This window comes from Raphanus sativus, chromosome 6, assembly GCF_000801105.2.
Source record: "Raphanus sativus cultivar WK10039 chromosome 6, ASM80110v3, whole genome shotgun sequence".
Lineage (NCBI taxonomy): Eukaryota > Viridiplantae > Streptophyta > Magnoliopsida > Brassicales > Brassicaceae > Raphanus > Raphanus sativus.
In genome coordinates this window covers 3,752,681-3,762,921 of record NC_079516.1, presented here as the reverse complement: position 1 = coordinate 3,762,921, position 10,241 = coordinate 3,752,681, and the positions used below count along the sequence as shown (strand labels likewise).

General features: G+C 40.9%; 3 protein-coding genes across 5 annotated transcripts in view; 2 read left to right on the top strand and 1 right to left on the bottom strand.

The window, feature by feature from the left end:
- Positions 1 to 1,667, top strand: part of LOC130496363 (heat shock 70 kDa protein 4) — a 2,606-nt gene extending 939 nt beyond the window's left edge. The window contains exon 3 of the mRNA XM_056988385.1: positions 1 to 1,667. Coding sequence (XP_056844365.1) covers positions 1 to 1,478 — 1,478 coding nt within the window. The 3' untranslated portion in view covers positions 1,479 to 1,667.
- Positions 1,668 to 1,867: 200 nt separating this feature from the next.
- LOC108812097 (uncharacterized) lies at positions 1,868 to 4,067 on the bottom strand. Of its 2 annotated transcripts, none has more exons than XM_018584259.2 (2): positions 3,932 to 4,067; positions 1,868 to 3,629 (listed from the first exon to the last, which is right to left on the bottom strand). In XM_018584259.2, exon 2 carries the CDS (start codon positions 3,505 to 3,507, stop codon positions 1,954 to 1,956), a length of 1,554 nt encoding a protein of 517 aa, XP_018439761.2. In that variant the 5' UTR covers positions 3,508 to 3,629; positions 3,932 to 4,067; the 3' UTR covers positions 1,868 to 1,953. The 2 variants fall into 2 exon arrangements, with proteins under 2 accessions (XP_018439761.2, XP_018439760.2); XM_018584258.2 differs by having other exon boundaries at positions 3,877 to 4,034.
- A 2,776-nt stretch (positions 4,068 to 6,843) lies between these two features.
- LOC130496694 (telomere repeat-binding protein 3-like) lies at positions 6,844 to 10,070 on the top strand. 2 transcript variants are annotated; one of them, XM_056989006.1, is made up of 9 exons: positions 6,847 to 7,035; positions 7,361 to 7,464; positions 7,559 to 8,177; positions 8,252 to 8,434; positions 8,528 to 8,607; positions 8,687 to 8,925; positions 9,013 to 9,309; positions 9,400 to 9,463; positions 9,541 to 10,070. In XM_056989006.1, exons 2-9 carry the CDS (start codon positions 7,384 to 7,386, stop codon positions 9,757 to 9,759), a joined length of 1,782 nt encoding a protein of 593 aa, XP_056844986.1. In that variant the 5' UTR covers positions 6,847 to 7,035; positions 7,361 to 7,383; the 3' UTR covers positions 9,760 to 10,070. The 2 variants fall into 2 exon arrangements, with proteins under 2 accessions (XP_056844985.1, XP_056844986.1); XM_056989005.1 differs by having other exon boundaries at positions 6,844 to 7,035; positions 8,252 to 8,607.
- Positions 10,071 to 10,241: the final 171 nt, after the last annotated feature.

Genomic DNA, 10,241 nt, shown 5'->3' with positions numbered 1-10,241 from the left:
AAGCGACTAAAGACGCCGGAGTCATCTCGGGACTCAACGTGATGCGTATCATCAACGAACCTACCGCAGCCGCCATCGCGTACGGTCTCGACAAGAAGGCCTCTAGCGTCGGCGAGAAGAACGTGCTGATATTCGATCTGGGAGGAGGGACGTTCGATGTCTCTCTGCTTACGATCGAGGAAGGGATCTTTGAAGTGAAGGCTACTGCTGGTGATACTCATCTCGGTGGGGAGGATTTTGATAACAGGATGGTGAATCACTTCGTTCAGGAGTTCAAGAGGAAGCATAAGAAGGATATCACAGGGAATCCGAGGGCGTTGAGGAGGTTGAGGACGGCTTGTGAACGGGCGAAAAGGACTCTCTCTTCGACCGCGCAGACGACGATTGAGATCGATTCTTTATACGAAGGGATTGACTTCTACACGACGATCACGCGCGCGAGGTTCGAGGAGCTGAACATGGATTTGTTCAGGAAGTGTATGGAACCCGTGGAGAAGTGTTTGAGAGACGCGAAGATGGATAAGAGCAATGTTCATGACGTTGTGCTTGTTGGGGGGTCCACTAGGATCCCTAAGGTCCAGCAGCTGTTGCAGGATTTTTTTAATGGGAAGGAGCTTTGTAAGAGTATTAACCCGGACGAGGCTGTTGCTTATGGAGCGGCGGTTCAGGCGGCGATTCTGAGTGGGGAAGGGAATGAGAAGGTTCAGGATTTGTTGCTTCTTGATGTTACGCCTTTGTCCTTGGGGTTGGAGACTGCTGGTGGTGTGATGACTGTTTTGATTCCGAGGAACACAACGATTCCGACGAAGAAAGAGCAGATCTTCTCGACTTATTCGGATAACCAGCCGGGTGTTTTGATCCAAGTTTACGAAGGAGAGAGAGCAAGGACGAAAGATAACAACCTTTTGGGGAAGTTTGAGCTGAGTGGCATCCCTCCTGCGCCTCGAGGTGTTCCTCAGATCACTGTCTGTTTTGATATCGACGCCAATGGTATCCTGAACGTTTCTGCTGAAGATAAGACGACTGGTCAGAAGAACAAGATTACAATCACTAACGACAAGGGAAGGCTGTCGAAGGAAGAGATCGAGAAGATGGTACAAGAAGCAGAGAAGTACAAAGCAGAGGATGAAGAACACAAGAAGAAGGTGGATGCGAAGAATGCTTTGGAGAACTATGCGTACAACATGAGGAACACGATCAAGGATGAGAAGATCGCGTCAAAGCTTGATGCAGCTGACAAGAAGAAGATCGAGGATGCAATCGACCAGGCTATTGAGTGGTTGGAGGGTAATCAGCTGGCGGAGGCGGATGAGTTCGAGGACAAAATGAAGGAGCTCGAGTCTCTTTGCAACCCAATCATTGCGAGAATGTACCAAGGCGGCGCTGGTGCTGACATGGGTGGCGCTGGTGGCATGGACGATGATGCACCTGCCGGTGGTAGTGGCGGTGCTGGACCTAAGATTGAAGAAGTCGATTAAGTTTCTAAGCTCTCAAATGTTGTCAAGTTTGCTCTAATGTTTTAGTTGTCTACTTATTTTGTTAAGTTTTCTCTATGTATTTCAAACCTGGTTGCTTTAAGTTGGTTTTAAGGCTCTTTGTGATTTTGCGATGTTACATAATGGGAACTACGATTAGATATGAATAATTTAACGCTCGCTTGAACTCTTCTTAGTGCTAGTGGCGCTGCTGGACCAAAGACTGAAGAAGTTGATTAAACTGAGGAAGTTGATTGAGTTTTCTTATCTCTCCTTTAATCGTTTGCTTTTGTCGCTTAGCTAAGCTCTTTCTACGTATTTTGAACCTGCATTATGTTCTGTCTTGCTGCTTTAAGATTAATGTTACTTTCGACGTTAAAACTCGTTCAGTATAAGCAATGCAATTGGCGATATGATATAAATATGAATAATCCAATGATTACATGAACCAATAAAATCCTTTAACAAGTTACACGAATCACTCCAGCATAAATGGACGGAGACAAACGCGAACTTCATGCTCCTCTGGTCCCATGCGGTGTTTCGGCACTAAAACCTCTAGCGTTGTTCCAGTCTCGTCCCTGTACGCTTCGAGCTTAGCGTCATCTGGAATCCTGTTAGGTAGGGAGACTTCTCGGACGAACTCCCCTGGTGGGCAGTGCTCTGGTGTCGGATCTGTTAGCTTAAATGTCCTGTCATGTCTCTTGATGAATGGCTCACATGCTGTACTTGTACATGATATCTTCACTATCCCATGCGTTGGTGTGTTCCTCCATGTTACTTTAACCCTTCCTGGATCAACTAGTGGCAGGCTGAGGATTATCAAGAACCCTTCGTCGTCTTCGTATATCGTTTTAGCAGCTGTGACTGGTCCGTGCACATTCTTCATCACCCCAGTGAAATCATTTGACCATGGCAGCAGATCTGTTGTGTTTATTTTCATGTCTAGAGATTTCTCGCTTGAGCTTGAGTCATCGCAGTTTCCTAGAGCGAGACAATCTCTTTTGCGTTTGTTGCTACAAGCGATTTGTGCTTCCACTGAGTCAGCTGCATGGTTCGGTGAATGTGTAGACAGGGTCATAAAGGTACCGTTGAGCATTTTAAGATGGGTGTGACCATTAGCTTTAGCTTGAGTAATAGGTGGTCGCTCAGCCTCCAGCTCCGTGGTTGGGAGATTCCTCCATGAACCGTAATCGCTTGCCTCAAGCGGAATAGCAAAGTTCACATCTCGGCCTGTGAGTTCCGTCCACTTCTTCTTTTCATCCTCGTTAAGCACAGAGAGATTCGGCGACTGAACAACTTCGATTCCATGGAGGCACTGCGGGTTAGAAAGACCACGGTAATGTTTCCTCTGCATCCTATGAGAGCGGACGAAACCCTTGTCCACACTAAAAGGAAAAGGACGCTCACCCTCGCGTGAGTGTCCGTTCATGTAACTCCTCAGCTGCATCTTCCCAAGCGCATTCTCAGGCTTCTCCTTGAACACCCACATATACATATTCTCCATATCATGCTGAACCAAGAAGGAGTCAAGCTGCAAGTCGGATTTATCATACCCAGACAACCCATTGCTGTCCCTCATCAACTTGTTCTTCGACTTGTCGTCCAAAACAGGCTTGAAGTAGAAGCTAAAGAAAAGCCAAGCACCCCAAGCACTATCAACACGCTTGTTGTGCTTCTTAGCAACCTTGGGCACATGAACAACAGCCTCAGGCTCATAAATCTGAGGCCCAAGGCCAACGTCTAAGATATCACACTGCTCGTTCCACAGAAACAGAGACGGGCTAGCGTCGGATGAGAGCGGGAGGTTGATATCAGGGGGACCCGTGAGTAAGAGCGACCGGTTAGTCTCCCTCTCTGATTCTTCGTGAGTGAAAGCATCTGAATCCATGGAGAGTAGTGTCGACGGATGATAATTCTCCATAGACAGAGTTGTGATGAGAGTCTCACCCATTCTGTTCTTATCGTTGGTTATATTAAAAGCGTTCACCTTTCTACTAGAAAAAACTTGAGCATCAATCAACAAACCCATAGCTGCAACTCAATGATATCTTCATCTCACAAGATCTCAAGATCCCCACCACAAAGTTTTGTTTTTTTTACACTACAAAGCTCCTAAGAGACACTAGCACACATGAAGAGCAACAGTCCCACCTGAATATCAATCAAGAGATCAAATAATTGGATTAATCTCAACCCTAATTTCAACAAAGCCCTTTTCAAAACCCTAAATTAAAAAAGCAGAGTCGAATACAAATCAGGTTTATAAAAACAAACAAAAGCTGCAATTGAATTAAGGATCTAGAACAAGATCATCACCAATCTTATCAACAAATCTAGAAGCATCTATCTCGATTATTTAATTCCAAAATCAAGAGATATTTTGAATTCAGATACAAACCGATTGGATCATTAATCGACGGATAGTGGAAGGGGAAAGGAACGAGGAAGCTAACCACGACGAACGATTCCGACGAGAGGAGGAACGGAGAGAGGCGCTTCTGTCGATAATATGATCCCCAATTTTATTTCGAGAGAAGCTACAGAGTTGAGACGTAGAGAGACTTTAAAGACTCGCAATTATGACGGAAGACGCTGTTAATTAACGGGGCTGAGAGGATTTGGGTGAGGTAATGGTAACGCCGTCAGTCTTGACTGACCATTGTTTCAAAAGGTTAATGTCTTAATGACCTTAGCTAAATGGTTTTTTTTTTTTGACCAAGACCTTAGCTAATTAATGACTAATACTTTATACTTGGTGATGAAATCTTTGTTATTAGATGTTAATAGGTAGAATCTTTGTTATTAGGTATTATATCTTTTATTTGAAAAGAATTATTTTATGTTCCATATTTGAAAGGAAGTGACATGATAACTGTTTTATAAATTGGTATAGTTGACATATGGCTATTTATCTTATTTTAAAATAATTAAAATGTTATTCCAATGTCAATGACAGAAAAGTTAGAAACGTAAGATTAAAGAGAGATAAAATAATAAACTATATCAGTCAAATTGGGTAACTAATTGGCAGCTCTTTCAAGTTTTAATTATGCAAACTAGATAATAATTTATATTTCATTTTAGGTTTTTTATGATAAATATGTTTTATATCAATTTTAGTGAATTAAGATGTTAAAAAGAAATTTAGGTTCAATTTCTGGACATGGACATGACCAAGATTTTTAAATTCATATGCATTTCAAGATAAATTTTATTTATTTATTTACAATTTTGAAGTCATACGACCTATTTATAGTACCTGTTTAAAATTTAGAAATCAAGGTGAATTGTTTTATAAACTTTTAAGGAATTTAGTTATGAATTTTTTTTGGTAGTCATGTCAAGTACCTTAGTTATGATATTTTTCCACATGGAGTTCTTTAATTTAAACCATAGGGCAAAATAAAGCAGGTCTTAAAAATGATGTAATTTGCTTATGTTTAGCTTCATAAGATGTGCCTGATCTTGGGGATGCATCTTCACACTATAACGTAAGACAAATGAATGGTCAAAATATCCTCTGAGATGACATGGGGCTATGGGAGTATCATGCCAAATAATATGTGATGTCGAGATTAGAACGACGACTATATGACTGGTCAAAGAATCGGAATGAGTTGATGAATTCAAGATGAATTTGCCATCTTAATTGCTATTTCAGGTGAAAACATCACGAATGGAAACTATTCTCGTTGATTATGTTAGGATTGTTATCTTTATCTGATCTGTTTTGAATGCGGCTATTGCTTGTTATGAGATAAGTTTCATGTCTACATCAGTAGAGGTCAACTGATAAAATATATGCTCTACAGGCTAGGCTATACAAGCAAAAATCAATTCAACATAAACTATGCTGAGTTAGTAATCAGTGAAATTAATGATCTTTTGAGTGTGTAGCAACAAAGAGTTGCAATATACACATTTTTACCAATCTCAAAGATTCAGGATGTCATAAATTTTCTATGAAAACTCCCTGGCTATTTTTCCGGAGATATAACAAGAGATTCCCATTGAGAGTAATGAACATAAAATGAGTAATACTATAGTAGTAATATACTAATATTCTTCTTGTTTAGCACCGTCCATTGTGGAGGCTCTAACAAAGAACATCATAAAGATAAGTAGGTAGAGAATAATGTTTTCTTCATGTTGTTAAAGGACCATACTTCATGTTGAATTCCCCATAAACTCCTTGTTGGTCGTGTGTTATTTTCTTTATATAATGCTAGTATGTCACAGTGGCACTGGTCCAGTATTCTGCATGCTACTCAAGTCTGTGATCAATGCGATTCATTCATGACATGAAGCTCTAGTGAAGAAAATCAACAAAATGTATCTAAGAGATTTTAATATGTATGAATCGTAACCACCAATGATGTTGCATAATAGGCAGTTAGGCACTAATGATAAAAAGAAACCTATTGATCAGCGAATGATCCACTTTGACACAAAATAAAAGTGAGAAAAAGATTAGAGAATGATTCGAGGTAGCACTATGTCATTTCATTATGCATCCCAAGAGAATGATCAGACCCAGCCCATTAACTGATTGTCCTGTGGCCCATAATAACGAAAATGACAAAAAGGGTCCACCACCATCCACATCAGTACTAGTAGGCCAGAGGGCATAAACAAAGTATATTCGATTCAACATCTGGCTTATGCTAGCTAGTAACACACAATTTGGATATCTGGCGCATCCTAACACAAGAACATGATCATTAACAGACCACATTCAATGATTCAACCTTTAAAACATATGTCACGTTCATCTCGGCCACATTAGCACATGCCTCTCTACACATCTAGACATTAAATAGCATATAAACAATCATCCGAGGACTTCATGTCATCCCTCACATTAGTGAACCACTGAACCTTGTGACTGACGTTATAACCAAAGCAATAGACTCCTCACAGGCTTCTCTCAACCACGTGGTAGAAAGAGAGAGCTACTCTTGTTTTTGTTGTATTAAATAAAAAGACAAAGACCCCACTCCAATCACAAACACAATTTTTATTTGTTTTTATCCGATCCCTAAAATTAAGATTCTTTCTGACAAAACCCTATCTTCTTTTTTTTTCTTTTTAAAATGGTCCGAGAGAGAAGGGTGACCTCTCAAGTCTCAACAACCGGTTAACCGGAGAGAGAGAGGGTTTAATACAAACTGCGATGGTAACCGTTAACACCGGTTAACCAGTTCCCTTAACTGCCTCATCCTCAAACCCATTGTCATTTGTGTGGTCAATAAAAAAAAAACTTATGATTTATTTATGAGAATAATAAATAAAAAAGGGGCTTTTCAGTTTTCACGTCTCCTTCCTCCTCTTTCTTTTCTTTTATAGGGACAAAGACATTAAAACTCTTCCTTCTTAAATCTCTAAACTCTCTCTGTATAGATCGATTCTTCTAATCTCTCCTCCTTTGTACATTATTTTTATATTACTTACAAAAAAAAAACATCAAAATTGGTAAAATTGGAAGTTCTGTTCTGCGTGATCTGTAATCGAAGTAGCCCTCGGATCGTGATCAAAGGAGCTGGTAACGTTGATTTAGGTGAGTTTCGATCGAAAACCGATCTGTAGTTTCTCTGTTGAATTTTTGATCTGGATTTCAAAATTTCCGATTAAATTCTTTACCGGGTCGGGTCGGGTCGGGTCGGATCGACAGAAGTTGGGAATTTTTGTCGGAGATCTGGTTGATGTCCGAGATCTGATACTCTGTGTGATGTTTCGAAATTATCGCAATTTTTGTTTTGGGAGTTTAATTCATAACATTGGATCTGAAACATTGTTTGGCTTCTACATGTGCGTGCGTGTCAAGTTATGTTTGATGATCTCAAGGTTAATCAATTGTCTGAGCTGATTGTGTTTGTTTGTAGTGTTAATGCAATAGCTGAGAGAGATGGTGTTCAAGAGGAAGTTAGATTGCGTCTCTGTTGGATTCGATTACCCCAATATCCCCAAGGCTCCTCGTTCATGCAGGGTAAATCAAAATCTCATTTCTCATCTTCTTGATCTCTGTCTCATTAAATTGACTAACTACTCATCGGTTGATTTTTTTTTCTTCTTTTGTCAAGAGGAAGGTCATAAACAAGAGGACGGATGCAATGGACTTGCTCGCTTCTCTAGCTGGCAAGTTGCTAGAGGAATGCGAGAGCTCCTCCTCAGCCTCTTCCAACGCGTTTGAAGTGAATATGAATACTCATCGTAAAGAGATTAAACAAGAAGACGACGACCATGACAAGAAGACGTGTGTGGTGAACAGTTTTTCATTTCCTGATGACGACGACGACGGCGTCTTGGAGCGGACTCCTGTGTGTGAAACCAAGAACGTCAAATGCGAAGAAGGCGTCACCGAGGAGGAGACGGGTGGTGGTAGGTTTGAACAAGTAGAAGCAACCGGTGGCTTTGTAACTGATACTTGCAAGCTGGAGGAAGCAACTGTTCCTAGAACAGTGTGCGGGGATGGTGAACTAAAATCACCATCTTGCGTTGATGGTTCCCTTGCTAGACGACAAGGGAACCATACTAAGTTAGGTAGAGATGATGATGATGATGAAAAATTATATAGTTACCATAAGTTTAGCAATAAGTTTAAGTCGTATAGGTCTCCAACGATTCGAAGGATAAGAAAGTCGATTTCGTCTAAATACTGGAAACAAATGGCCAAGGATCTTGGACACTACAGAGGAGCTGGTAAGTATTCATGCACTTATGTCTAAATACACTTGTTCAAATCGTGATATGCCACCTGTTTTTTACTGTCTTAGATGCTGGCATAAAGGCTCTTTACCGGAAAAGGAAGTCATGTTATGGATACAACGCCGCATGGCAGCGTGAGACCATTTACAAGAGGAGAAGATCATCACCGGAGAGAAGCTCGGTTGTAACCTCTGATGGTGGTGGAATCAGTAGCGGAAGTGTTTCCAAGTTACCTGAGAAGCGAGATTCAGGTTGGTTATTTTGCAACTCTTGTTCAGTTATCTTTATCTTTAGCTGTTTGAATGGTCCTCTCATTTCAAAGGGCTTCTTCTCATGTTGTGCAGTGAAGCTAAGCATCAAGTCCTTTAGGATTCCAGAGCTTTTTATTGAAGTTCCGGAAACTGCAACAGTAGGATCACTAAAGGTAACATTGCAATGGTTGTTCTCTTTTTTAGACGTTGAGGTTTTAATATAAACAGAGTCATGTACCCTTTTGGTTACAGAGGACGGTGATGGAAGCTGTGAGTGTTCTACTCAGCGGTGGAATACGTGTTGGTGTTGTAGTACATGGAAAGAAGGTCAGAGATGACAAGAAGACTCTGTCACAGACTGGGATCTCATGTGGAGAGAATCTAACCAACCTTGGGTTCACCTTGGAGCCTGGTGGTCCCAGCAAAGTTCATGTACCTTTGTGTTCCCAAGATCCTCTTGTGCCTATCGACCCTACAAACTTGTCTGAACGGTACTAAACGAACTCACTCTCTTTCTTTCTTTCTTTCTTCTTGAAGATTCTTAAGTAGAAAAAGCGCTTTCTTGATGATCTTTTCAGGTCTGCTGCTCCTCCCACGTTAGACACTAAACCTCCACAGGCGGATGACGTGGACAATAATAACCACCTCGAGTTAGTTCCATATCAGAAGGAGATAACTGTTGGTGAAGAAGAACCTTCATCAGATACAAGAGCGATTGTTCCACTTCCAGCCTTGGAAGTTGAGGCGCTTGCCGTAGTTCCGTTGAGCCAGAAACCTAAGCGTACTGAGCTTGCTCAGCGCAGAACCAGGAGACCCTTCTCAGTGACAGAGGTGGAAGCTCTCGTACAAGCAGTTGAAGAGCTGGGGACTGGAAGGTATATAAGTTTCATGTGGCTTGGTCGTTGGTGTTAAATATCAAAAACTCAAAAGCTAATGGTTCGATATATCTTCTCATTGCGCAACAGATGGCGCGATGTGAAACTGCGTGCTTTCGAGAGTGCAGATCATAGAACCTATGTGGACTTGAAGGTAAAAAACGCATCTAACACAAACTAACATATATCATATTCCACAGTGGATCGATTAAACATGTGGTGTTTTTACAGGACAAGTGGAAGACTCTGGTTCACACAGCGAGTATATCGCCGCAGCAACGAAGAGGAGAGCCAGTGCCACAAGAACTGCTAGACAGGGTGTTGAGGGCGTACGGGTATTGGTCGCAGCGTCAAGGAAAACATCAGGGGAAAGGAGGAGGAGGAGGAGGAGCACACAAAGATGCAGACATGAACAGAGGTAGAGTTGTTGAATCAGGTGTTTCAGTGTAAAGAAAAGGAGGCAAGTATTGGTGGGTGGGTGTGTACATATGGGAAACAAGAATAAATCGTTTCTGCAAAGGTTAATTGTCTTTTAATTCTCGTCTTTTTTTTTTATCTCAAGTACATTTGTTGTTTTTTTTTTCTGCTTTGACATTCTGTAAATGACTCCTCCATAAATGGGGGATGAGATTCGTCCTGAACAAAGTTCTTATGTTTACTTTCACATTGATTATGTGTTTGTGTACTATGGTCGGTCCAGACAAAAGTAGTCTTGTAATTCTAGACATTCTTTTTATGATTGTTTTATTCTTTTCCCACAAGTGAGATAAGCTAAAGCGTTATGTCTCTCAAATTCTATAAATACAATCCAAGTACAGAACAACGATTTTTTCAAAAAAAAACAAAAAATGTACAGAACATCGTTACTGCATGCTCCAAAACAAAAATTTCATGAGGCCTCACTTCTACCAACTTGTTCAATGATGTCTCAC